Consider the following 24,133-nt stretch of genomic DNA (forward strand, 5'->3'; position numbering starts at 1 on the left):
TGAAAACTAGAAAATGTCCAAACTGGAATAAACTTTATTTGTGTAGGTAATGTTTAATGACAGAAAATGAGCATTGACTCTCCTCCCCAGCCTCTTGGGAAACAACCCCAGATGCAGACAGCGCTGTTTAGTTGTAGGTCATGTATCTTGGGGTGGCGCTGAACTTGGCGTAGGACTTGATGACCTTGTTGACCGCCTCCAGGAAGTCCTTCTCAGTGGCGATCTTCCGGCGGGCGCGGATGGCGAACATACCCGCCTCCGTGCACACGCTGCGAATCTCAGCACCTAATAGGACAAAACAAACGGTGTGATTGTTTCAGATTGACTACCTTGCATCCCAAATATGTCTTAACAGGGTGTGGGCTACATGGTTGGAGCCAGTCATTGGGCTGCAGTAGAGTGCAGGGTAGAGAATTCCAACGCAGCCTTTATACATGTCAGTTACTAAAAATAGTGGTGCCCCCTTGTGTCGCATCACCGGAACAACAGTGTTGGGTCATCTTACCTGTGCTGTTGGGACAGAGACGAGCCAGCAGCTCGAAGCGGATGTCTCTCTCCACGCTCATGGAGCGGGCATGGATCTTGAAGATGTGAGTACGACCCTGAAACAACACCTCATTCTTTACCACACGGCCAGGCCACTCTACATTCATATCTTCACTATTCATACAGTAGGAATAATTGTTGGCAGCTAACTTCATTCGCTACTCATTCATCTTCATGCATTTTTTATTACCACCTATGTAAGCTATTCCTCTGCATATTCACCAAGTCAGGAGGAGTCCGGCTACGTTCCAAATGGCACTCTGTTCCCTAATATAGTGCACTACTTTTGACCAGCCAAATTGCAACCTGTTCCCTAATATAGTGCACTACTTTTGACCAGCCAAATTGCAACCTGTTCCCTAATATAGTGCACTACTTTTGACCAGCCAAATTGCAACCTGTTCCCTAATATAGTGCACTACTTTTGACCAGCCAAATTGCAACCTGTTCCCTAATATAGTGCACTACTTTTGACCAGCCAAATTGCAACATGTTCCCTAATATAGTGCACTACTTTTGACCAGCCAAATTGCAACCTGTTCCCTAATATAGTGCACTACTTTTGACCAGCCAAATTGCAACCTGTTCCCTAATATAGTGCACTACTTTTGACCAGCCAAATTGCAACCTGTTCCCTAATATAGTGCACTACTTTAGACCAGCCATATTGCACCCTGTTCCCTAATATAGTGCACTACTTTAGACCAGGATCCAAAGGGAATAGGGTGCCATTAGGGACTGGAGTCAGAGTTACTCTCGTTCTAATCAGACATGGTATTAACCTCCAGGTCTGGCAGGCTGAATTCAATCTTCCTGTCCAGTCGCCCGGGCCTCATGAGGGCCGGGTCCAGGGTGTCGGGCCGGTTGGTGGCCATCAGGACCTTGATGTTCCCCCTGGGGTCGAAGCCATCCAGCTGGTTGATGAGCTCCAGCATGGTCCTCTGGACCTCATTGTCCCCACCGGCACCGTCATCAAAACGGGCCCCTACAAGACAAGACACAACCCACATGGAAGTAGAGGCACAACCACAGACAGGGCTACTATTTCTGGTGACAAGATGAGCACCCTGTGCACGTCAAGCTGCCTCCTGCCCTATGGGTTGTTCTGGCTCGGACAAGGCTACTTACTACCACTTCTTGTGAAATGCATAAATGTGTTATTTTGTAGAGTTGTCTTGCATTTAAATCAGTACACAAGTTTAAATTTTTTAAGTGCTGACCTCCAATAGCGTCAATTTCGTCGAAGAAGATGAGACATGCCTTCTTGGTTCTGGCCATCTCAAAAAGCTCCCGCACCATTCTGGCACCCTGAGGAAGAGAAACAAGTACAGAGAACAAGGTAAGCTTACACCGATTCAGGACCACATTCATGAGTTAATTCTCCATCATCCTGAGTTCTCAAATCTATTCAAATACAACTTGATTGTGACTAGCTCTGGGTTGAAAACAATATTGATTGTGACTAACTTGATTTTGTGACTAGCTCTGGGTTGAAGTTTACCCTATATACAGATCTAGGATCAGCTTCCCATCCTCCGACCCTAACCATTATTGGGGGAAATTCTAAACTGACCCAAGATCAGTGTCTAGGGGCAACTTCACCCTCCACCATTGACTCACCTCTCCCACGTATTTCTGGACCAGCTCTGAGCCGATGACCCTGATGAAGCAGGCATCGGTGCGGTTGGCCACGGCTCTGGCACACAGGGTTTTACCTGTACCAGGTGGGCCGAACAGCAGAACCCCCTTCGGGGGCTCAATACCCAGGTTGACAAACCTCTCGGGCTGAAAGCAGAACAGACAACGAGAGGAGAAATAAGCAGAGGTACGAAGGATCCAATATGTTTTAAGTGTACAAGATGTCTAATAACCCTACCACAAATGCAGGAAATCTGAGGGCACTCACCCAGGTCTTTATTGCCTTATTGATACCTTCTCATTTAAATGTCACGAATGTATAGTTTATACATATTTTGTGATATTCGGTAGAATGATTATAAATGACAAATTGAGACACTTACATGGAGCAGTGGGGTCTCCACCACCTCCCTGAGCTTCTCAATCTGCTCTTTACATCCACCCACGTCACTGTAGGTCACATCAGGCTTCTCCTCCACCTAGTAGACAGAGACAGGGAGAGACATTGCTGTTAGTTCAGGTAGCTACAATACTTTGACAAGCATCCTTATTTCAGGCCATGGCTGTAAACATTAAGCACCAAGCAGGGAGGCACTACTTGAGGTGTATTCACTAGGAACCAAACTGAACCAAAGGGGGAGGGACCTACCTGAATTTGTCCAATAGAAACTCTGTTTCAAGGAATTTCCCATTTGCAGTAAACAGTTTAGATGTTGGCCTTCATTGCACTGATCTGAAAGCGCTGACCGGGTGAAAGCCAACCTAAGGATGAGCTTCCACCATATTGTTTTCACCCGTCAAGTACTTTCCCAATCGTTGCAGATGAAGGTGAGGAAACAGATCTTGAATTGAGATCAAGCGGTTGTGTCACGTCTTACCTGCATCATAGTGACTGTGGGGTCAATCTTGGGAGGCAGAGGAATGTGGATCTGGTACTTGTTTCTGTCCACACTAAAAGATAAAACACAAGATACTTAAGTATCTAACAATAATACCTTACCTATGCAATATTGGACATTGGCACACGTGATTCCTATTGAAGTAAGATATCACCCTTCATCCTTACCCGACTCTCATACCCTCCTCTATGTCAGTGGGGGCCACCTGGTCACTCAGGTCCACCACAAACTTGGCAAACTGCTTCACATTGATGATGTACTTTGGATCTTCAGAGTCAGCGTTGATGATCTTTGTGCATCTGCCACAACAAAATACAACAAGCATGTGGGTGTTTAGCTCAAACTAGAAAACAAAACCTAATAAAAAAAGATCCATAGTTTTTTAATACAGTTAAGTCTATTACATGATGCTGGTGAGATACAGTAAATTGAGAAGTGTGCCATACCTTGCCACCTGCAGTGGCTGCTCACTTTGCAGAGTCTGTTTGTCTGCAGCCAGATCCCAAAGTGCAGGGGGAGCCAGGCCAGTGTCCGATTCCTTAATGCCTGCATTGTTAGATAGCTGAGGTTAGTGCACATACACTACCTGTCAGACGTGAAAGCAACAAATCACAGATGTTCTGCTATCACTAAGGAAAAGAAAGACACATTCTAAATGTTTTTCAAGCATTGTGGGAGGGTAGATTTTATTTTATTTCACCTTTTATTTAACCAGGCAGGCTAGTCGAGAACAACTTCTCATTTACAACTGTGACCTGAACTCAATCCCTATTCAATATACACTACCAATGTTAAATGAGTGATAATGCACATGGATGTTACGGATAATCACATTGCTGCCTACCGGTTAGTTCATTGATCTTCTTGAGCAGGTTTTGGATGTCATCTTCCACTTGCTTAATCTGTCTGGAGTAAGTGCTCTGGCCCTGTTCACAACCAGCAATACAAAGATGTCAGTCACAAAGAATTGCATGTTTTCCAGTGAATGTAGGCTATGTAGTTGTTGTAGCAGATAATGACATTTCAAATCAGTGATAATCAACCTTTAATCAATAGCTATTAACTGGAAAATGAATTGGCCTGTCCTACACCATTAGACAACATCACAGGGGTCATTATGATTATAGTTAGGTCTACAAGATGTAAAATAGTAATCAATTAATGTACAGGTATAAACTGGCTCATACTTACATAAGTTTTCAATAAGGCAATGTCTCCTTCATCCAAAGCTGGAGGGCAAAAATTTACATAACATTCACGAAGAACCAATTCGTAGCTATTAAATATGCAAATATTATTACTATAATAGCTTGTCTTTACATCCAGGCATAATTGATAACAATTTAAAGAACCCACCGTGACATAGGTGTCCAAAACAAAACTGGCAAACTGTTCATTAGCCAAGGCTAGCTAACATTAGCCCTGGCTGGATAACTAATGATATTAAGCCATACTGGTAAAGATCACCGTGGCTTGTTTGATTTTTGTTAAGTACCTATCTAGCTCATATTGTTATTAACGAGCTAGCTTTGTTAAAGTATTCACATTAAATGACTTAAATTAGCTAACGTTTGCTAACTGTCGTACTGACCAAGCTAGCTAACGTTAGCTAAAAAATATAATCACATACATCTGATAGGTTTATCCTCCTCTTCTTTGGCATCTTTGATTTTCCTTTGATCGCCTCCCAAATAATCTGGCATTGCTAATGTTATTCTGTGTATAAAGTTTTACTAGAAGATTTTGTGCTTCAGCACAACAAGGATTACACAGCAGGTTTGTTACTTCCGCTGTGCACAATTAACCGGAAATGGGGGTCGGACCTTTATTTGACGACCATTGTCATAATGTTCCAAGTTTTTTATATATATTTTATACAATCAATGTATTTTATACAACCAATATCTGTTCAAATGTATGAATATTCTTAACATATTTAAGCGACATACTTAATACTAGTATAACTCGTTTGTGAGAAGATCGTCTCTGAAATTTAAAAGTATTATTTAGGAACTAAATATAAGGTATCCTATGTGGGATTTCGGAATTATAAGAGTGTAAACCAGGTCTACCCAGTAAGGCACTTGTAAAAGCAGGCCCATGTGGTGTGCTGAAAAACCGGGCGACATACTAGCACTTTAGAAAGCATTTAACTGAATACATTTCACAGCTGAATGTTATAGCACACCTTTCCAATATGCTAATAGAAGCATTAGAAGGGGATGTTACAGTCGTCTACTGTAATGCCATTGCTGGTAAGCATTGAATGAGAGTGAAAATATTGTTGATACTGACACAATTCGCTATTATGTAGCTAGCTAGCAATCAACTATGCTAGTTAACTACCGGTATATCAGAGAACAGCTAACGTTAGCTAGTTAACGCATACTAGTATGAAGTGTTATTTAATTCATATTGTTAATACAATCATTGTAGCTAGCTAACGTTACTGTCTATGAAAATTGTTACGCTAACTAGCTAAATGACTAAGAGGGACATAATTTATGTTGTGTTTCCTGTTGCTGAATCTTAGTTTTGAATGCTGCACAGATTTGTTCATATACTGTAGCCCCACATAGCTAGCTATAACACTTACCATGGCAATGTTTTGTTCATTTGTGGACATTTAGTGATACTTTTAAAAAAATGAGGACAACTCAACTTATTAAAGGATATTTGACAGTCCTAGCTTACACTTACTCATACAAAATGTATGTTTTGTTAACAAGGGAATTGAAGTTGTTTTGGTAGGTTGCAGAATGTTATTCTCAGAGAGAGAATGCAGCCAGATGGAGGGGATAATGGTTGCCCTCCTCTCCCTCAGCCTCAGTGCAGATCGAGGTGGAACCTGTTGGTCGGTGGTTCGAGGCCTTTCTGAAGAGGAGGAACAGGAATGTATCGGCCTCCTTCCAGGAGCTTGAGGAAGAGGAGGAGCTGTCTGAGGAATCTGAGGATGAAGAGCTGCAGCTGGAGGATTTCCCCCAGCTGAGAACACTGGACCCCAAAGACTGGAAGGTAGTCAGGTGTATTCATTTTGCCGATTCTATTGAAAATAATTGAAACATACCTGAATTTGTCCAATCGAAACACTCATTTGCAACTGTTGGACTAATAATTACACCCTAGATCAGCTAGATGAATGCAAGAAGTGTGCAAGGCGGTATTAAATGGGTCACTCTTCATTACTAAAATTTTTCTCTTGACCTGTTGTAGCAACCTCATTATGGGTATGGGGGAAATTGTTGTATCGTGTAGTAGCCTAAACCTATTGACGTTATATTGAGCTGGGTGAATGAAATATGAATGGCACTCATCCAATATGCTGTAATAGAAATAAGGCCATGCTCATAAAACAAATCGTCCTCCCTCATCTTAAACAGCACCGACTGCCACTGAGTTAGACGTTATGTCAGTGGGACCTCCCTTCAGAACCATTAGGAACACTGTGTATTGAATTCTACTTTTGGGAGTACGTAGTAAAGGATGTCTTCCTCCTTGGCGTTTCTCTTTTCAGAATCAAGATCACTATGCTGTCCTTGGACTGGCTCATATGAGGTACAAGGCGACACAGAAACAAATCAAAGCTGCCCGTGAGTATTTCCATGTGTGCTGTTGTCTTCTGAACCACATTATATTTGTTGACCATAAGGTTTCTCTGACATTACTTTGAGTTCATTAGAATAGCAGCTTGTTTTACCGCAGTATATTAAGTGTAATGTTTTTCAACAGACAAGGCAATGGTGTTGAAGCATCACCCTGACAAAAGGAAAGCTGCGGGAGAGCTGATTGTAGAAGGAGACGGTGACTACTTCACCTGTATAACTAAAGGTAAGGACATTGAAAAACGTTGTCAGCAATGCCAAAGTCATGGTTTATTCAAATCTTGCAGGGATCACATGCACATCCTAAAAAAAGTAAGTCCCTTTGGATAACTGTCTTTATATAGGTGTTATACCTCACAGTACTCCCTCTGTATACAAATACAATGATTATAGTATGAAATATAGTATTGTTTTACCAGAAGGTTGCTGGCATCAATATCTTAGGTGCCACCTACTACCAATGTTCCCTTGAGCAACAAACTCAACCCCCTAAACTGCTCATTGGGCACTGCAGCTGCCCTCTGCTCCAGCCGAATGTGTGTTTGTGTGTGTATATCGGGAGGGATGGTGTTGGATAAAAGCAAAAGCCTGATATCTATCTGGTGGACTAATAAAGTAGATGTTATCTCTTGAGGCTAAACATTCTGTTTCAGCTCCTATTAACAATAATATTTTGTGTTTTTATCTCATACCAGCTATAGAGATTCTGTCAGATCCTGTGAAGCGAAGAGCATTTGACAGTGTAGATCCTACCTTTGACAACGCTGTGCCTTCAAAGGGCGAAGGCAAAGATAACTTCTTTGAGGCGTATGCTCCCGTTTTTGAGAGAAATGCCCGGTGGTCTTCTAAAAAACACGTTCCCAGACTTGGCACTATGGATTCCTCTTTTGAGGATGTGGATAATTTTTATTCTGTTTGGTAAGTAAGACCATCGCTGGCCATCAGCATTGGTCATTGTGCGGAAAATTCCTTTGAGTTTAAACTTTGAACTACAAGGGAATTACTGCTCTTTCAGACAAAGAATTCTGAATATGGAACTTATTTCAGACATGCGGTGTATTGCAACTTCTCACAATGATTTGATATTTCTTGTTCATTTATTTGAATTGTGAATTTGTTTCCCATTCATAATCTCAATCAAGGTACAACTTTGACTCATGGAGAGAGTTTTCTTATTTGGATGAAGAGGAAAAGGACAAGGCAGAATGGTAAGTAATATCAGAACATGGTGGGTAATATCAAAACAATCCACTGTCATATATTTATGTATTGTAGATCTTTTATTGTCACCAGGTACAGTAGAATGTGTTGCTTTACAGGGTTAGCCATAGTACGGTGCCCCCCTGGAGCAAATTAGGGTTAAGTGCCTTGCTCAAGTGCACATCAACCTATTTTTTTTCTGTCGTTTTTTTCTTCAAATAGTCAGATCAGGGATTCGAACCAGGGACCTTTCGGTTACTGGCCCCGAGCTCTAACCGCTAGGCTGCCTGTGTCTTCCATTCTCAGTAGTGTCTGATTTGTATGCTTTCATCTGTTGAATTCAGTCGTGATGAGAGGAGATGGATTGAAAAGCAGAATCGTGCAGCCAGAGCCACCAGGAAGAAGGAAGAGATGAATAGACTACGGACGCTTGTTGGTAAGGCCCACTAGACATGCATACCTGTTCTTACATGAACAATAGAAAATGACTAACTCAACTGAAATACCTGGCAGATGGGTTCATGGAATGACACTGTTTGGGTGCGTTTCTGTTGAAAGACACGGCCTACAGCCTTGATCCCAGGATAAAGAAATTCAAAGATGATGAGAAGGCCAGAAAGGAGAATGAGAAGAAGGCCAAAGCAGACGCCAAGAGGAAAGAGCAGGAAGAGAAGGAGCGGGTCAGTCCGACACATTAGAACATGTATTTTGTTTTATTCTTGCCTCTCCTTTGTGTCCAGATTGTTTCTGCGTAGACTTCAATGCGTTTCTGACTGTGTTGGTATCAGGCTCGGCAGGCAGAGCTGGATGCTGCACGGCTGGCCAAAGAGAAGGAGGAAGAGGAGGCCAAACTGGTTGCCCAGCAGGCCAAGAAGGAGAAGGAGATCCAAAAGAAGGCCATCAAGAAAGAGAGGCAGAAACTGAGGACAACTTGCAAGGTGCTGCTTGAATGGGGTGGCCTCTCTCCAGGGAATTAATGAACATTTGTTGATTAGTGGGCAAGATTGTAATGCTGTTAAAGGTACCCCAACTCATCTTAGTATTTTCCTGTCCTCTTGTTTTGTTTTCCCCTGAAGAACTGGAATTACTTTGGTGACAATGAATCTGATAGTGTGAAAATGATGGAAGATGTAGAGAAACTTTGTGACCGTTTGGAGCTTGTGAGGTAAAGGATATTAATTTAAATTCGCCTTATTGGTAATACTTTATACAAATCTGCAGTTGAACTCAATACAGTGGGAATCACTTTCTTTCTCCAGTCTGCAATCCCTGAATGAAGGATTGGCATTGGGTTCAAAGGAGGAGGGCAAGGTAGCGGTGGAGAAGCAGGTAGAGAGCACCACATGATGACTGGGTGTAAATATGGTACACAGCTTCCATCTGTACCACTGACATTGTTTTGTATGTACAGGTGCAGGAGGTGAATGCCCAGCTGCAAAAGGAGAAGGATGCGGAGGTGCAGGCCAGGCAAGCTGTCCGTACTACCGTACAGGCCAGCGGAGGAGGCGGGGGCGGAGGAAAGGGCTGGAATGAGGAAGAGCTCCCACTGCTCATCAAAGCAGTCAACCTGTTCCCTGCTGGAACCAACGCCAGGTACCCTCCCAGGGCTGTGTTCAACAGGGCACAATGTTGAAGTAGAACAAACGAGCCTAAAAATACATAACGAACTTGCCTCTTGCATGTAGAATAAGGAATCCACTCTATTCATGACATTTCTGTATTGACATGTTTTTATTGATACTATTCATAGGAAACACACTTTAATTTGAACAATGGTACAAGTTCAATATTCATGACATTTCTATCTGCAATGTTTGCCTAATGAACTTGGCTGTGTTCTGTCCATGAAGCGGAACATTCCACTGCTGGTGTAGATGGCCTTGCCGATTTCATGCTTTTACTTTTCAAGTGATTAATCTTTCGTTGTTTCTATCCTGTAGATGGGAAGTCATTGCCAACTACATGAACTTGCACTCCACCAGTGGCATCAAAAGGACAGCCAAAGATGTTATCAACAAAGCCAAGAACTTACAAAAGCTTGGTGAGCAACTGTCATGTCACCAGATGTAGGAGCCTTTGTCAGTGTAATTATCTGCAAAACACGTTTGAAACTTTGCCACTTTTTCAGAACCCGGGCAGAAAGATGAGATTAACAAGAAGGCCTTTGAGAAGTTTAACAAAGAGCATGCAGCCGTGCCCCAGACAGTGGACAACGCAGTGCCCTCTGAGAGATTTGATGGTGAGTGGTCATTCAGTAGTTAATTTTTGCTTGCACAAAAGCCCACTGGATTAATACCCATGACTGAAAGTACTTTGTCACCGACTCCATACTTCCGACACTTGAGGATCTGATTAAGTAATATGGGGGGGGTGTAGTAGTGACTACGGGTTCTTTCTGGATATGTTTCCTAGTGTTAGCCATTCACTGTCATCTTCAATTCTCACTGCTTCAGGTGCTGAAGCCAACACTGCATCCTGGACCACTGAGGAGCAGAAGCTTCTAGAGCAGGCCTTGAAGACCTACCCAGTCAGCACCCCAGAGAGGTGGGAGAAGATTGCTGCAGCTGTGCCAGGACGTACCAAGAAGGACTGTATGAAGAGATATAAGGTAAGCTGGACCTTATCGTTAATCCTTCGGTTTGTGATTTCAATCCCTGTTTGTATGTACAATTTAGATGACATGTCGAAGCTGTAGCATTCTAAGTCTGATCACGTTTAGGCTGCACCTTTAAAGGCAATGTTTATGGAGCCCGATTTTCACAGTAAACGCTGCATAGCGCACATGTCGACTCAATGTGAAGTGACCTTTTTAAAAGGGCTCTACTGCTGATCAGATTGAATGCCTGCCTAAAGCTAGTTCTCTCCTCTACAGGAACTGGTGGAGATGGTCAAAGCCAAGAAGGCCGCCCAGGAACAAGTTGGCAGTAAAAGCAGAAAATGACAAGACAACCAGCCCCATGTTCTTCTTTTAACGTTATTGTGTTGGTCTTTATTTTATAATAAAATTCAAAGCAACCACAACTTAAACTCTGTTTGTAAAAGTTGATATGTTTATATATTGTACAGTTGGCTGCTCGCTGTTAACTTTCCTAAGTATCTAAAGAGAGCACCAATTCTCAGGTTCTCATCCAGTACATCCCACTGCGAATTCGGTTGTAGTCTGGGAGCTGCTCAATTGGTCCTGAAAAAGAGGGAAATGTACTGAATGCTCTTTATACCACACCAGTTTTGTAAGTAGTCATATCATCAACAGTTCAATTCCACTGTTTTGCCCTAGCAGCACAGGTAAGGTCTTGACTGAGTGCAATATTGTATGTATTGTTTTGGCAACGAATGAAGTGTGTATATTTGTAGCTGAAATTGCATAACTTTGTTTGACGACCCCTAATAGCCTTAATTTGGAAGGGGGGGGAATGCCAGTAAACAGAATGAATTAGAATCTGTTCTCAATAACAATAGAAATCACAACGTACCGACTGCTGCGATGGCAGGCGATTTGTCATAGATGTATTTTGTACACACGTCCTTGATGGTCTTTGCATCTATGGCCTTCGAGGGACATAAACATATTTCAAATAAAGACACTGCAATTTCCCAACACAGTCCACAAGTGTCTTTGCTATGTTAATCACAGCTTACATTTGGGGTCGAAACATTCCTTTACTCACATCAATTCTGGCCTCCAGTTCATGCAGAGGGATCCTACGGCTGTAACAAAGCATCTGTCTGCCGATGTCCTCACAGATGGGGGTGGATCCTAGAAAAAAGGTCCATTTGATTTTACGATCATTGGCAGGGTTGGCTAAATACCTCCCATATAAATTGAAATGTCAATGTGTCTGCAGATAACTGTGGGTACCCCTGAAAGTCCATTGGTAATTCAAACCCTAATCACGTGGTCTTACCGTCAAGATGCAAAAGCATGTTTGTCTTGAGGAGGTTCTTGGCTCTTGCAACTTCGCTCTCAGTAACGCTAGTGCAGAGTGACATCCTGAGGTGAACAAAAGTAAATGTCAGTCATTTATTGGACAGAAGTCATAGTATGAACTGAGCGGCAACCCCCTTTCACACTACCGTGCTGGGTCAGATTTTCTTCACATTGTCCTTTTCAACCCTGTTCCAGCATAACCAGGTCAGCTTGGTTTGACTGCCCACTCAGGTGACAGCTGTGCTCACCATTCCAGCTGGGCGAAGTGCATCATCTCGTTGATGGTGCCAGGCTCACACACCATGTAGAGTCCCCACAGGCCTGTGTCGGTGTAACAGGTGTTGAAAGACTGGAAGCTGTGGCACAAGTTGCCCTGGCATGCCATCTGTGCCAGCTTGCTGGAGAGATTCTGGCAAAGGTCAATACACAGATTGTAAGAGGAGGAATCGACCTGGAAGGAGTCCCGGTGCCTGGGAACATGAATGAGAACTTACCACACCCCCACCAAAGGAGCGGTCCCAGTTGCCGATGAGTGTGTTTGCCACCATAAGGGGAATGGTATCGGGGTGCGACCAGCCCACTGCTTCCACAGCAATGGCAATGTGTGCCAGGGGCATCTTGTCATCACGAACTCGGATCTATCCAACATACAAGGGGAAATTCCACAGTAAGTGACTCATTTCACAAACAAAAACCAACTACTGAAAAGTTAAACAAACCATAACTATATGCACAAGGACTACTTTGAACATTTAACAAAAGCACTGTTCAAGTAAGAGAATGACGGTTTGCCATTTGCTGTCATTTTGTTACCAAACGTTGCATCTGCACTGTTCAAGTAAATGTGTTTTTGTAAACATTTATTTGTGCATAGTTTGAAATACATTTTAAAGTGAAATCTGAGTGTCACTCTTACCATGGAATTGCCCATGGGGAGCAAGTTTGCCTGTTGGAGATAAACATTAAGTGCCTTCAATCTCACCTCACTTCCAGTAAAGTCACATTGTGGGAAAGTTGGCGCCTCTCCCTTGTATCTGGCAGGAAGATTCCCAAAGTGGTACTTGGCCAAATCTATCAATTCATTGTGTGAAACCCCTGTTCAAAAGACAACGTTAGAATCATTGGAAGATATTTTGTGCTATTTGTCAATGACAGTGTACATTGTGTAATTTTGACCAATTGTGTAGGCAATGCCTACTAATTGGTTGATGTCATTGGAAACATCTTTATTACTACAAAACATAAGCATGCCATTTTCACAAATGTTGGCATGGTGCTCTTTAAGAGAAAACCTACCCCCAGCAGCAGCCAACACTATTCTCGGTCCTTTGTAGTGAGTCGTGATGTATTCAACAAGGTCTCCTCTGTTTATTGTTCTATAAACACAGACAGCAGAAATGTCACTGCATATCCCCTGGTTTCTATGAAGCAAACTGGTCTGAGGTGACAGTTAAGTAGTTGACAGGAATAACCAAGTCTAGGGGTGTATTAGTCAGGAGTGAGCAATTCACAACATCGCAGATATAAAGGGAATGAATACAGTTAACCGGATGCCCTGTTCTGCAGTACATTTCTTTGTTAACATTGTTCTCTTGTGAGTTGGTTTATGTTCATTAGGCACAAAACGGAAGAAAACAGACTGTATCCGAGTGGGACTAGGCTTCCTGGTTCAATAAGGAATGCAGATTATTATTTTTTTGGTTACAAAACATTTCCCATTCTGTGATGTAATGAACCCAGTCCCCAGCTGAGGCAGTTGAGAGTCCTACTTGATGTTCTCCGTAGGGCCCAGAATGGTTCTGCCCAGGGCTGTGGCTTGATAAGCTGTGGCGTGGAGGTAATCAAACACCACTTCCTGCAGGTTGGTCTCTACTTCCTGCATCTCTCGGAGGATGACCCCTCGCTCTCGCTCGATCTCTGCTCCCCCCAATGTGCTGTTCTGGATGATGTCTGCTAGGATCTCTACCGCTGGAGAACAAGGAAGGGGGAGCATTATAAATGGTCTCCGCCACACCGAAGATTCTTCATTTCTTATAGCAAAATGTCCACTATCCATCTGTGCCCACACACAGTTCAGTGACAAGACAGTGGAGCAAATCTCTTTACAGTCAGTGGTCATACCTCTGGGAAGGTCCTTTGTGAATGCTTTGGCGTAATACACAGTCTGCTCCCTCGAGGTGTAAGCATTCAGATGGGCCCCCATATTTTCAATCTCCAGCTCCAGGTCAAGCTGGGAGCGCTTCCTTGTACCCTGCCAGACGCACATCACAGATGAACAGACATGTCAAACGGCAACAAATATGGTCATGGACATTGGTTGCGATTTGCAGTGGTTGTCATCTAACCTTGAAAGCCATGTGTTCCAAGAAATGAGCAGTGCCATTGTTCCTCTCATTCTCATAACGACTCCCTGCATCTATCCAGAGACCAACCTGCAAGGCACCAATTGATGACATCCGACTTCAGCACACATATAGTAGACAGATTGTACTTAACAGTGGGAGGGTCTCTGTTACTCACTGTGCAAGTCGAAAGACCGGAATCCTCAGATGCAACACGTAGTCCATTTTCTAAGGTGGTAACCTTGGTTTCAGGGACATTTAACATCACTTGGTTGGCGGCCTGCGTAGCCAATAGTCTGTGTGAACCAACAATGGACTGCAATGAGAAGGGTGGAAGTGAGTACTATTAGCGACTAACGGTACCAGCTAGCTACAGAAGAACGTTGATAGCATTTGCAAGTTTTACTGGGCTGGGCATTACAGTTTATTCTAGTGTAGACTATAAAAACAATATCTAGATAATGCTACTGGTTTGAAGTAAGTTGTATGATCATTTCACACGCAGAGTCAATTATCACTAGAAGGAATTTTTCTACTTCATCAAAGCTTCAGGACCTGGCATATCCAGGCAATGCTGCCTGGATATCCCTCTGCATTAGCTACTATAGTTAGCTAAGTATCTGTTATTGATAATTCTACCAAGGTTTACAGGCTAAAATTGTCACCCTTCTGGATATCGAGACTTACCCTGGTTAAGACATTAGTCTTCAATAAATTCCGTTTTACAAGATATCTCCCAGCGGAGGTAAGGCGATGTAAGGACGTCGCCATGTTGATTATTTTTGTGACATGGCTATTGCGCAAGTGCGATTATTCAGTGAGCTGCCGTAATGAGCATGTAACACGCCCACCAGCATTTGCCATGTCATTATGATTTGTAAAATGTCATATTCATAAATATACATTTACAAATGTAGCTATAATTGTAAATGTATTAATAGAAAAAAATTGTTTATAATCTTTAAGAATGAAATTGTACAATACTTGAAAACCATTTCCCCCTCTAGTAATAAGAAAGCTGTGTAGACCGTGAATGTATGTAACTTTTTCAAAGGTTTTGGTTTGAATGTACTTAATTATCATAATGCTTTACTATTCTCTCCCCTGGTAATTATGTTCTAAATTTTTCATATACTCTTTGTTTATTTAGTCTGTCTATTTCCTGTGTGCTTGAAATTGATTAATAAAAAATAATTTCAAATAATATAGCTGCAAGCAGCAATGAACGGGGTTCACAGGATGACAGTCAGGACACACTATCAGTTAGATAACAAAGCAAGCACTCTATCATGTAGAAATCTTCCTTTATGTGCAATCAATTCAAAAGGAAAGCATGAAGCACCAGTGACTCAGTCTATAAAAAAAGTGCTAAACTACAGGACTGTTTTGCTAGCACAGACTGGAATATGTTGAAGGATTCTTATGATGGCATTGAGGAGTACACCAAATCAGTCACTGGCTTCATCAATAAGTGCATCAATGACGTCGTCCCCACAGTGACTGTGCGTACATATCCAACCAAAAGCCATGGATTACAGAGTGGGACTCTAACCCGGAAGCTTATAAGAAATCTCGCTATGCCCTCCAACGAACCATCAAACAGGCAAAGTGTCAATACAGGGCTAAGACCGAATTGTATTACACCGGCTCCGACGCACGTCGGATGTGGCAGGGCATGCAAACTATTACAGACTACAAAGGGAAGCACAGCTGAGAGCTGCCCAGTGACACAAGCCTACTAGACGAACTAAATAACTTCTATGCTCGCTTCGAGGCAAGTAACAATGAAACATGCATGAGAGAACCAGCTTTTCCGGGCGACTGTATGATCACACTCTCCGCAGTAGATGTGGGTAAAACCTTTAAACAGATCAACATTCACAAGGCCGCAGGGCCAGACGGATTACCAGGACGTGTACACCGAGCATGCACTTACCAACTGGCAAGTGTCTTCACTGACATTTTCAACCTCTCCCTGTCTGAGTCTGTAATACCAACACATTTCAAGCAGACCACCATAGTCCCTGTGTCCAAGAACACTAAGATAACCTGCCTAAATGACTACCAACCCGTAGCACTCATGTCTGTAGTCATGAAATGCTTTGAAAGTATTGTCATGGCTCACATCAACACCATTATCCCGCATTAAACACCATAGTGCCCTCAAAGATCAGCACTATGCTAAGGACCCTGGGACTAAACACCTCCCTCTGCAGCTGGATCCTGGACTTCCTGACTGGCCGCCCCCCCAGGTTGTAAGGGTAGGTAACAACACATCTGCCACACTGATCCTCAACATGGGGGCCCCTCAGGGGTGTGTGCTCAGTCCCCTCCTGTACTCCTTGTTCACTCGTGACTGCACGGCCAGGCACGACTCCAACACCATCATTATGTTTGCCGATGACAGAACAGTGGTAGGCCTGATCACCGACAACGACGAGACAGCCTATAGGGAGGAGGTCAGAGACCTGACCGTGTGGTGCAAGGACAACAACCTCTCGCGCAACGTGATCAAAACAAAGGAGATGATTGTGGACTACAGGAAAAAGAGTACTGAGCACACCCGCATTCTCATCGACAGGACTGTAGTGGAGCAGGTTGAGAGCTTTAAGTTCCTTGGTGTTCACATTACCAACAAACTAACATGGTCCAAGCACACCAAGACAGTAGTGAAGAGGGCACGACAAAACCTATTCCCTCTCAGGAGACTGAAAAGATTTGGCATGGGTCCTCAGATCCTCAAAAGGTTTTACAGCTGCACCATCGAGAGCTTCCTGACAGGTTGCATCACTGCCTGGTATGGCAACTGCTCATACCAGGCACTTCTGTAGTGCCTTGACTGCAAGGCACTACAGAAGGTAGTGAGTACGGCCCAGTACATCACCGGGAAAAGCTTCCTGCCATCCAGGTCCTCTATACCAGGCCATTTTTTATGTATTTTTTTTTTGACATTTTATTTCACCTTTATTTAACCAGGTAGGCTAGTTGAGAACACCTTTATTTAACCAGGTAGGCTAGTTGAGAACACCTTTATTTAACCAGGTAGGCTAGTTGAGAACACCTTTATTTAACCAGGTAGGCTAGTTGAGAACACCTTTATTTAACCAGGTAGGCTAGTTGAGAACACCTTTATTTAACCAGGTAGGCTAGTTGAGAACACCTTTATTTAACCAGGTAGGCTAGTTGAGAACACCTTTATTTAACCAGGTAGGCTAGTTGAGAACAAGTTCTCCTTTACAACTGCGACCTGGCAAAGAGTGAGCAGTGTGACACAGACAACAACACAGAGTTACACATGGAATAAACAATAAACAAGGCAATAACACAATAAACAAGTCAATGACACAGTAGAAAAAAAATAAAGTCTATATACAGTGTGTGCAAAAGGCATGAGGAGGTAGGCAATAAATAGTCCAATAAATAGGCTGAGTAATTACGATTTAGCAGATTAACACTGGAGTGATATATGAGCAGATGATGATGTGCAAGTAGAGAAACTGGTGTGCAAGTAGAGATACTGGTGTGCAAAAGAGCAGAAAAATAAATACAAACAGTATGGGGATGAGGTAGGTAGATTGGGTGTGCTATTTACAGAGGAAGGCCCTAAAAATTGTCAAAGACTCCTGCCACCCTAGTCATAGACTGTTCTCTCTGCTACCACACAGCAAGCAGTACCGGAGCACCAAGTCTGGGTCCAAGAGGCTTCTAAACATAAGACTCCTGAACATCTAATCAAATGGCCACCCAGACTATTTGCATTACCACTCCCCCCCACACTTCTACACTGCTGCTACTCTCTGTTATTATCTATACATAATCACTTTAATAACTCTACCTACATATACATATAACCTCAATTACCTCAACACCGGTGCCCCCGCATATTGATTCTGTACCGGTTCCGCCCGTATATAGCCCCGCTATTGTTATTTACTGCTGCTCTTTAATGATTTGTTATCTATTATTTTCATTAGGTATTTTCTTAAAACTGCATTGTTGGTTAAGGGCTTGTAAACATTTCACTGTACACCTGTTGTATTCGGCACATTTGACAAATACAATTTGATTGGATTGGATCAGTTTGGTATTTGGTATTTTATTGGGATCCCCATTAGCTGTTGCAAAAGCAGCAGCTACTCTTCCTGGGGTCCAAACAGAACATGAAACATAATACAGAATGACATAATACAGAATGACATAATACAGAATGACATAATACAGAATGACATAATACAGAATGACATAATACAGAACATCAATAGACAAGAACAGCTCAAGGACAAAACTGCATATAGTTTTTAAAAAGGCACATGTAGCCTACATATCAATGCATACACACAAACTATCTAGGTCAATTAGGGGAGAGGCGTTGTTCCACGAGGTGTTGCTTTCTCTGTTTTAGTTAAATTATTACCATGTTTATCTCTCAGTGCCACAAGAATGATGCAAGTGAAGTTTAGTCTAGTGCTGTAGGTTGGTTATCTTTGAATGCAGGTAATCATTCTTAAAGTCATTACTTAATGTATTGAGTTTATATATAGTGTACCTATGCTGGGGTTAAGATTTGTCAAATATTTCAGCATTAGTCTATTGGTATATTGCAGTGATCTTATTTTGTTAAACTCGTACCAAATATGGTTTGAATATGATTTGTGGTTTTGGAATTGTTGTTTTAACTGTTTTGCAATTGACTCCCCTTTGAGCGTGTTCATCAAGTAGTTCATCAAGTAGTTACTTGTGCATCCCTTTGAGCGTGTTCATCAAGTAGTTCATCAAGTAGTTACTTGTGCATCCCTTTGAGCGTGTTCATCAAGAAGTTCATCAAGTAGTTACTTGTGCATCCCTTTGAGCGTGTTCATCAAGTAGTTCATCAAGTAGTTACTTGTGCATCTCTTTGAGAGTGTTCATCAAGTAGTTCATCAAGTAGTTACTTGTGCATCCCTTTGAGAGTGTTCATCAAGTAGTTCATCAAGTAGTTACTTGTGCATCCCTTTGAGAGTGTTCATCAAGTAGTTCATCAAGTAGTTACTTGTGCATCCCTTTGAGCGTGTTCATCAAGTAGTTCATCAAGTAGTTACTTGTGCATCCCTTTGAGCGTGTTCATCAAGTAGTTCATCAAGTAGTTACTTGTGCATCCCTTTGAGAGTGTTCATCAAGTAGTTCATCAAGTAGTTACTTGTGCATCCCCTTGAGTGTGTTCATCAAGTAGTTCATCAAGTAGTTACTTGTGCATCCCTTTGAGAGTGTTCATCAAGTAGTTCATCAAGTAGTTACTTGTGCATCCCTTTGAGAGTGTTCATCAAGTAGTTCATCAAGTAGTTACTTGTGCATCCCTTTGAGAGTGTTCATCAAGTAGTTCATCAAGTAGTTACTTGTGCATCCCTTTGAGCGTGTTCATCAAGTAGTTCATCAAGTAGTTACTTGTGCATCCCTTTGAGCGTGTTCATCAAGTAGTTCATCAAGTAGTTACTTGTGCATCCCTTTGAGAGTGTTCATCAAGTAGTTCATCAAGTAGTTACTTGTGCATCCCCTTGAGCGTGTTCATCAAGTAGTTCATCAAGTAGTTACTTGTGCATCCCTTTGAGAGTGTTCATCAAGTAGTTCATCAAGTAGTTACTTGTGCATCCCTTTGAGAGTGTTCATCAAGTAGTTCATCAAGTAGTTACTTGTCCATCTCTTTGAGCGTGTTCATCAAGTAGTTCATCAAGTAGTTACTTGTGCATCTCTTTGAGTGTGTTCATCAAGTAGTTCATCAAGTAGTTACTTGTGCATCCCTTTGAGCGTGTTCATCAAGTAGTTCATCAAGTAGTTACTTGTGCATCCCCTTGAGCGTGTTCATCAAGTAGTTCATCAAGTAGTTACTTGTGTTGTGGTGTGAATTTGGGAAGGTTTAGGAATTGTATTGATTGTAATGTGTAAACTGAAATACACTACAGTTCAGTCCTTACACCATTAGTTAAGGCAATTCATTAGAATATATATACAAAATCTGAAGTCAATCTGATTTATGGTTCATGATAAGATTTTATAAAGTATTTTAAGCATTAGCATATATGAAACAATATGTACAGTTGAAGTCGGAAGTGTACTCACACTTAGGTTGGAGTCATTAAAACTCGTTTTTCAACCACTCCACAAATTTCTTGTTAACAAACTATATTTTTGGCAAGTCGGTTAGGACATCTACTTTTGTGCATGACAAGTAATTTTTCCAACAATTGTTTACAGACAGATTATTTCACTTGTAATTCACTGTATCACAATTCCAGTGTGTCAGAAGTTTACATACACTAAATTGACTGTGCCTTTAAACAGCTTGGAAAAATCCAGAAAATTATGTCATGGCTTTAGAAGCTACTGATAGGCTAATTGACATCATTTGAGTCAATTGGAAGTGTACCTGTGGATGTATTTCAAGGCCTACCTTCAAACTCAGTGTCACTTTGCTTGACATCATGGGAAAATCAAAAGAAATCAGCCAAGACATCATAAAAAAAACAGTTTCATCTTTTGGAGCAATTTCCAAATGCCTGAAGGTACCACGTTCATCTGTACAAACAATAGTAAGCAAGTATAAACACCATGGGACCACACAGTCGTCATCCCGCTCAGGAAGGAGACATGTTCTGTCTCCATGAGATGAACGTACTTTGGTGCGAAAAGTGCAAAAGAATCCCGGAATAATAGCAAAGGACCTTGTGAAGATGCTAGAGGTAACAGGTACAAAAGTATCTATATCCACAGTAAAAATGAGTCCTATATCGACATAACCTGAAAGGCCGCTCAGCAAGGAAGAAGCCACTGCTCCAAAACCGCCATAAAAAAAGCCAGACTATGGTTTGCAACTGCACATGGGGACAAAGATCGTACTTTTTGGAGAAACGTCCTCTGGTCTGATTAAACAAAAATAGAACTGTTTGGCCATAATTAATATTGTTATGTTTGGAGGAAAAAGGGGGAGGCTTGGAAGATGAAGAACATCATCCCAACTGTGAAGCATGGGGATGGCAGCATCATGTTGTAGGGGTGCTTTGCTGCGGGAGGGACTGGTTCACTTCAAAAAATAGATGGCATCATGAGAATGGAAAATGATGTGGATATATTTAAGCAACATCTCAAGACATTAGTCAGGAAGTTAAAGCTTGGTTACAAATTGGTCCTCCAAATGGACAATGACCCCAAGCATACTTCCAAAGTTGTGGCAAAATGGCTTAAGGACAACAAAGTCAAGGTATTGGAGTGGCCATCACAAGCCCTGACCTCAATCCTATAGAAAATGTGTTGGCAGAACTGAAAAAGCGTGTGCGAGCAAGGAGGCCTACAAACATGACTCCGTTACACCAGCTCTGTCAGGAGGAATGGGCCAAACTTATTGTGGGAAGCTTGTGGAAGGCTACCTGAAATGTTTGACCTAAGTTAAACAATTTAAAGGCAATGCTACCAAATACTAATTGAGTGAATGTAAACTTCTGACCCACTGGGAATGTGATGAAAGAAATTAAAAGCTGAAATAAATCACTCTACTATTTTTCTGACATTTCACATTCTTAAAATAAAGTGGTGATCCTAACTGACCTAAGACAGGGAATTTTTACTATGATTAAATGTCAGGATGTCACGTTCTGACCTTTATTTCCTTTGTTTTGTATTTATTTAGTATGGTCAGGGCGTGAGTTGGGTGGCCAGTCTATGTTTGTTTTTCTATGATTTGGGGATTTGTATGTTTCGGCCTAGTATGGTTCTCAATCAGAGGCAGGTGTCATTAGTTGTCTCTGAGAATCATACTTAGGTAGCCTGGGTTGCACTGTTTGTTTGTGGGTGATTGTCTATGCTAGTTGCTTGCGTCAGCACAGGTCTCATTTGTAGCTTCACGGTCGTTATTGGTTTATTGTTTTTGTATGCAGTGTTCAGTACTGTCTTTAATTAAATATTCACTTTGAACACATACCGTGCCGCATTTTGGTCCTCTGATCCTTCTCGCCTCTCCTCTTCAGATGACGATGAGGAAGACTGTGACACAGGAATTGTGAAAAACTGAGTTTAAATGTATTTGGCTAAGGTGTATGTAAACTTCCGACTTCAGCTGTACTTCTTGTTAATGTCTTTGATGACCCTTAAAGATTTCATGTTGATAGGTCATTGTATAGTGGATTTAAATGGACACTTAAAATCTGATTTCCTGATTTATCAATAACTCAGCCATCTCTTAACCAATCCCTTATCTAAAATTAAGTTGAGATATACCATGGGCCTACATGCCAAATGTGGTGTTATTTGTAATTATGGGTCATGAGAATAAGTTTTTTTCACCCAAAGATTTTCCCAACATGGTTGAAAATCTATCCTGACAGACCTTATGGGCCCTTGAGGCGAATTTGTTCAGCGTGAGGAAAGACACCAACATTCCAAGTTTCTAAGTATCTAAGTCAAACAGGGCGATGGATATGAGGTTTTAAGTGAGACTGCTTATAACGGTGGCATTCTTTTTGACCAACGTAGTCATGGGCTTTAGTTTTTGTGTGCCAAATTAGAAAAATAGTTAACAATCTATGCTTACGTTTTTTGGCCATGTCAACAATAACACAATTCAGAGAATAACAATAGGCTTCACAGGTAAAACATTTCTAATTTAACAGGTGCTCTCAGGTGCAGGGTGGCAGGTAGCCTAGTGGTTAGCGCATTGGGCCAGTAACCAAAAGGTTGGTGGATTAAATCTCGAGCTGACAAGGTGCAGTTAACCCACTGTTTCTAGGCTGTCATTGTCAATAAGAATTTGTACTCATTGCCTAGTTAAATAAAGGTTAAAAATAATATATATATATCCAGACCAGCTAGGGCTAAGTACCTTGCTCAAGGGCACATTGACATACTTTTCACCTAGTTGGCTCAGGGATTTGAACCAGCAACCTTTTGGTTACTGGCCCAATACCCTTAAGTGCTAGGCTTCCTACTGCCAAAGAACCCCTAAAAAAAGTTTATTTGCCCACACTTTTAAGCTAATACAACAGCTGGAAAACCCATACCCCCACGTAAAAGCGCACATATTCTAAATATCTATGCCTAGAATTTAGAGCAGGCTCGTGCCTAGTGCCTTTCTGTGGAGTATCCTGAACTTACTACTGATATCCAGTAGATGGCAGCCTGATCAAACTCCAGTTCCTTTGCAGAATTGTAATAGCACTATGGAGATTTTTGTGCCTCAAATATTGATTCATGAGGTCGTGTTGAGCGTGTATATTAACGCCTTGCATATCCTGACTCTGCCAATTTATAGTTAATACATTTTGATGGTGGTATTTTCATCAACTGTCCCTGTTTTGAAATGTAGCCTATTATTGTTATCCAATAAAACAAATTGGAGAAAAAGTAGACTAACCTGGGTTATTGCGGATCTGATTGAATCCTAGTCTTCTTATTATATCCCCCTTGTAGTTCAAGGTAGGCTAAAGTGTGGCCCGCTTTTTCTTGGATAGGACTAGTCTAATTGAATACTGTTTACAGCTGTTGCTGTTCATTGCTGTAAATCAGAAAATGGGACACATTTGATACACAACTTTGTCCTTTATGTCCATAGTATTACAATTGTCGCATTATTCGACATATCTCCTGTTGGTCAGAAGGGGTTAAATTCAGGACAACACCGATCCTTGTTACAGTTTTGAGAATTTATCCACTACATACAGATAAATCAAGCAGTGAAACCACCATTTCATGTACCGTTTGCCTCTCAAATGAGGGTTTTACTAAAAGCAAAACTGAAAGGATGATTCTTTGTAAAGTAACATTCCCTGCTAAAAGATTGTCTCTAATTAAGGTATTTTAAGTCTTGTGTTGAGTTCAGCTGCTTCAGGCTAGAATAAAAGGCATTTTTCAACTCTGTATCGCCTTGGAAATGATCATTATCTCGGTACATGGCTCACCCATGAAAGTGGCTGCTTTCAGTCAGACTGCAACGTTTGATATTCCCACCAGTAATGA

The 24,133-nt window shown here is 41.8% G+C and overlaps 3 protein-coding genes across 4 annotated transcripts; 1 reads left to right on the forward strand and 2 right to left on the reverse strand.

Annotated features, from left to right (window-relative positions):
- Positions 1 to 16: 16 nt before the first annotated feature.
- psmc2 (proteasome 26S subunit, ATPase 2) lies at positions 17 to 4,926 on the reverse strand. Its single transcript, XM_020469501.2, has 12 exons — positions 4,714 to 4,926; positions 4,275 to 4,312; positions 3,928 to 4,009; positions 3,530 to 3,629; positions 3,251 to 3,382; positions 3,063 to 3,135; positions 2,568 to 2,663; positions 2,167 to 2,331; positions 1,767 to 1,854; positions 1,329 to 1,531; positions 506 to 602; positions 17 to 285 (listed from the first exon to the last, which is right to left on the reverse strand). Exons 1-12 carry the CDS (start codon positions 4,784 to 4,786, stop codon positions 128 to 130), a joined length of 1,305 nt encoding a protein of 434 aa, XP_020325090.1. The 5' UTR covers positions 4,787 to 4,926; the 3' UTR covers positions 17 to 127.
- A 193-nt stretch (positions 4,927 to 5,119) lies between these two features.
- Positions 5,120 to 11,490, forward strand: LOC109877142 (dnaJ homolog subfamily C member 2). Of its 2 annotated transcripts, XM_031815208.1 has the most exons (16): positions 5,120 to 5,338; positions 5,908 to 6,098; positions 6,598 to 6,673; positions 6,813 to 6,911; positions 7,381 to 7,603; positions 7,828 to 7,893; positions 8,230 to 8,321; positions 8,444 to 8,565; positions 8,674 to 8,823; positions 8,962 to 9,050; positions 9,145 to 9,214; positions 9,297 to 9,478; positions 9,826 to 9,926; positions 10,014 to 10,124; positions 10,339 to 10,493; positions 10,758 to 11,490. In XM_031815208.1, exons 1-16 carry the CDS (start codon positions 5,281 to 5,283, stop codon positions 10,824 to 10,826), a joined length of 1,854 nt encoding a protein of 617 aa, XP_031671068.1. In that variant the 5' UTR covers positions 5,120 to 5,280; the 3' UTR covers positions 10,827 to 11,490. The 2 variants fall into 2 exon arrangements, with proteins under 2 accessions (XP_031671068.1, XP_031671067.1); XM_031815207.1 differs by lacking the exon at positions 10,758 to 11,490 and having other exon boundaries at positions 5,138 to 5,338; positions 10,339 to 10,713.
- Positions 10,844 to 14,979, reverse strand: LOC109877143 (mitochondrial-processing peptidase subunit beta). The gene is made up of 13 exons (XM_031815209.1): positions 14,843 to 14,979; positions 14,334 to 14,471; positions 14,159 to 14,245; positions 13,935 to 14,064; positions 13,583 to 13,781; positions 13,110 to 13,189; positions 12,796 to 12,908; positions 12,308 to 12,451; positions 12,062 to 12,222; positions 11,791 to 11,876; positions 11,554 to 11,642; positions 11,359 to 11,434; positions 10,844 to 11,066 (listed from the first exon to the last, which is right to left on the reverse strand). Exons 1-13 carry the CDS (start codon positions 14,924 to 14,926, stop codon positions 11,002 to 11,004), a joined length of 1,452 nt encoding a protein of 483 aa, XP_031671069.1. The 5' UTR covers positions 14,927 to 14,979; the 3' UTR covers positions 10,844 to 11,001.
- Positions 14,980 to 24,133: the final 9,154 nt, after the last annotated feature.

This window comes from Oncorhynchus kisutch, unplaced genomic scaffold (assembly GCF_002021735.2).
Source record: "Oncorhynchus kisutch isolate 150728-3 unplaced genomic scaffold, Okis_V2 Okis09a-Okis19a_hom, whole genome shotgun sequence".
Classification (NCBI taxonomy): domain Eukaryota; kingdom Metazoa; phylum Chordata; class Actinopteri; order Salmoniformes; family Salmonidae; genus Oncorhynchus; species Oncorhynchus kisutch.

Excerpts from the sequence above, each read along its gene's own strand:
- psmc2 (XM_020469501.2), bottom strand. The coding sequence starts at position 4,786 with ATGCCAGATTATTTGGGAGGCGATCAAAGGAAAATCAAAGATGCCAAA. Across the intron at positions 4,313-4,713 it reads GGAGGATAAACCTATCAGAT|CTTTGGATGAAGGAGACATT; the intron begins GTATGTGATTAT and ends TTTGCCCTCCAG. Across the intron at positions 4,010-4,274 it reads TTGCCTTATTGAAAACTTAT|GGCCAGAGCACTTACTCCAG; the intron begins GTAAGTATGAGC and ends GGTTGTGAACAG.
- LOC109877142 (XM_031815207.1), top strand. The coding sequence starts at position 5,281 with ATGCTAATAGAAGCATTAGAAGGGGATGTTACAGTCGTCTACTGTAAT. Across the intron at positions 8,566-8,673 it reads AGCAGGAAGAGAAGGAGCGG|GCTCGGCAGGCAGAGCTGGA; the intron begins GTCAGTCCGACA and ends TGTTGGTATCAG. Across the intron at positions 8,824-8,961 it reads AACTGAGGACAACTTGCAAG|AACTGGAATTACTTTGGTGA; the intron begins GTGCTGCTTGAA and ends TTTCCCCTGAAG.
- LOC109877143 (XM_031815209.1), bottom strand. The coding sequence starts at position 14,926 with ATGGCGACGTCCTTACATCGCCTTACCTCCGCTGGGAGATATCTTGTA. Across the intron at positions 14,472-14,842 it reads AGACTAATGTCTTAACCAGG|TCCATTGTTGGTTCACACAG; the intron begins GTAAGTCTCGAT and ends TTCTCATTGCAG. Across the intron at positions 12,452-12,795 it reads GTGACTTTACTGGAAGTGAG|ATCCGAGTTCGTGATGACAA; the intron begins GTGAGATTGAAG and ends TATGTTGGATAG.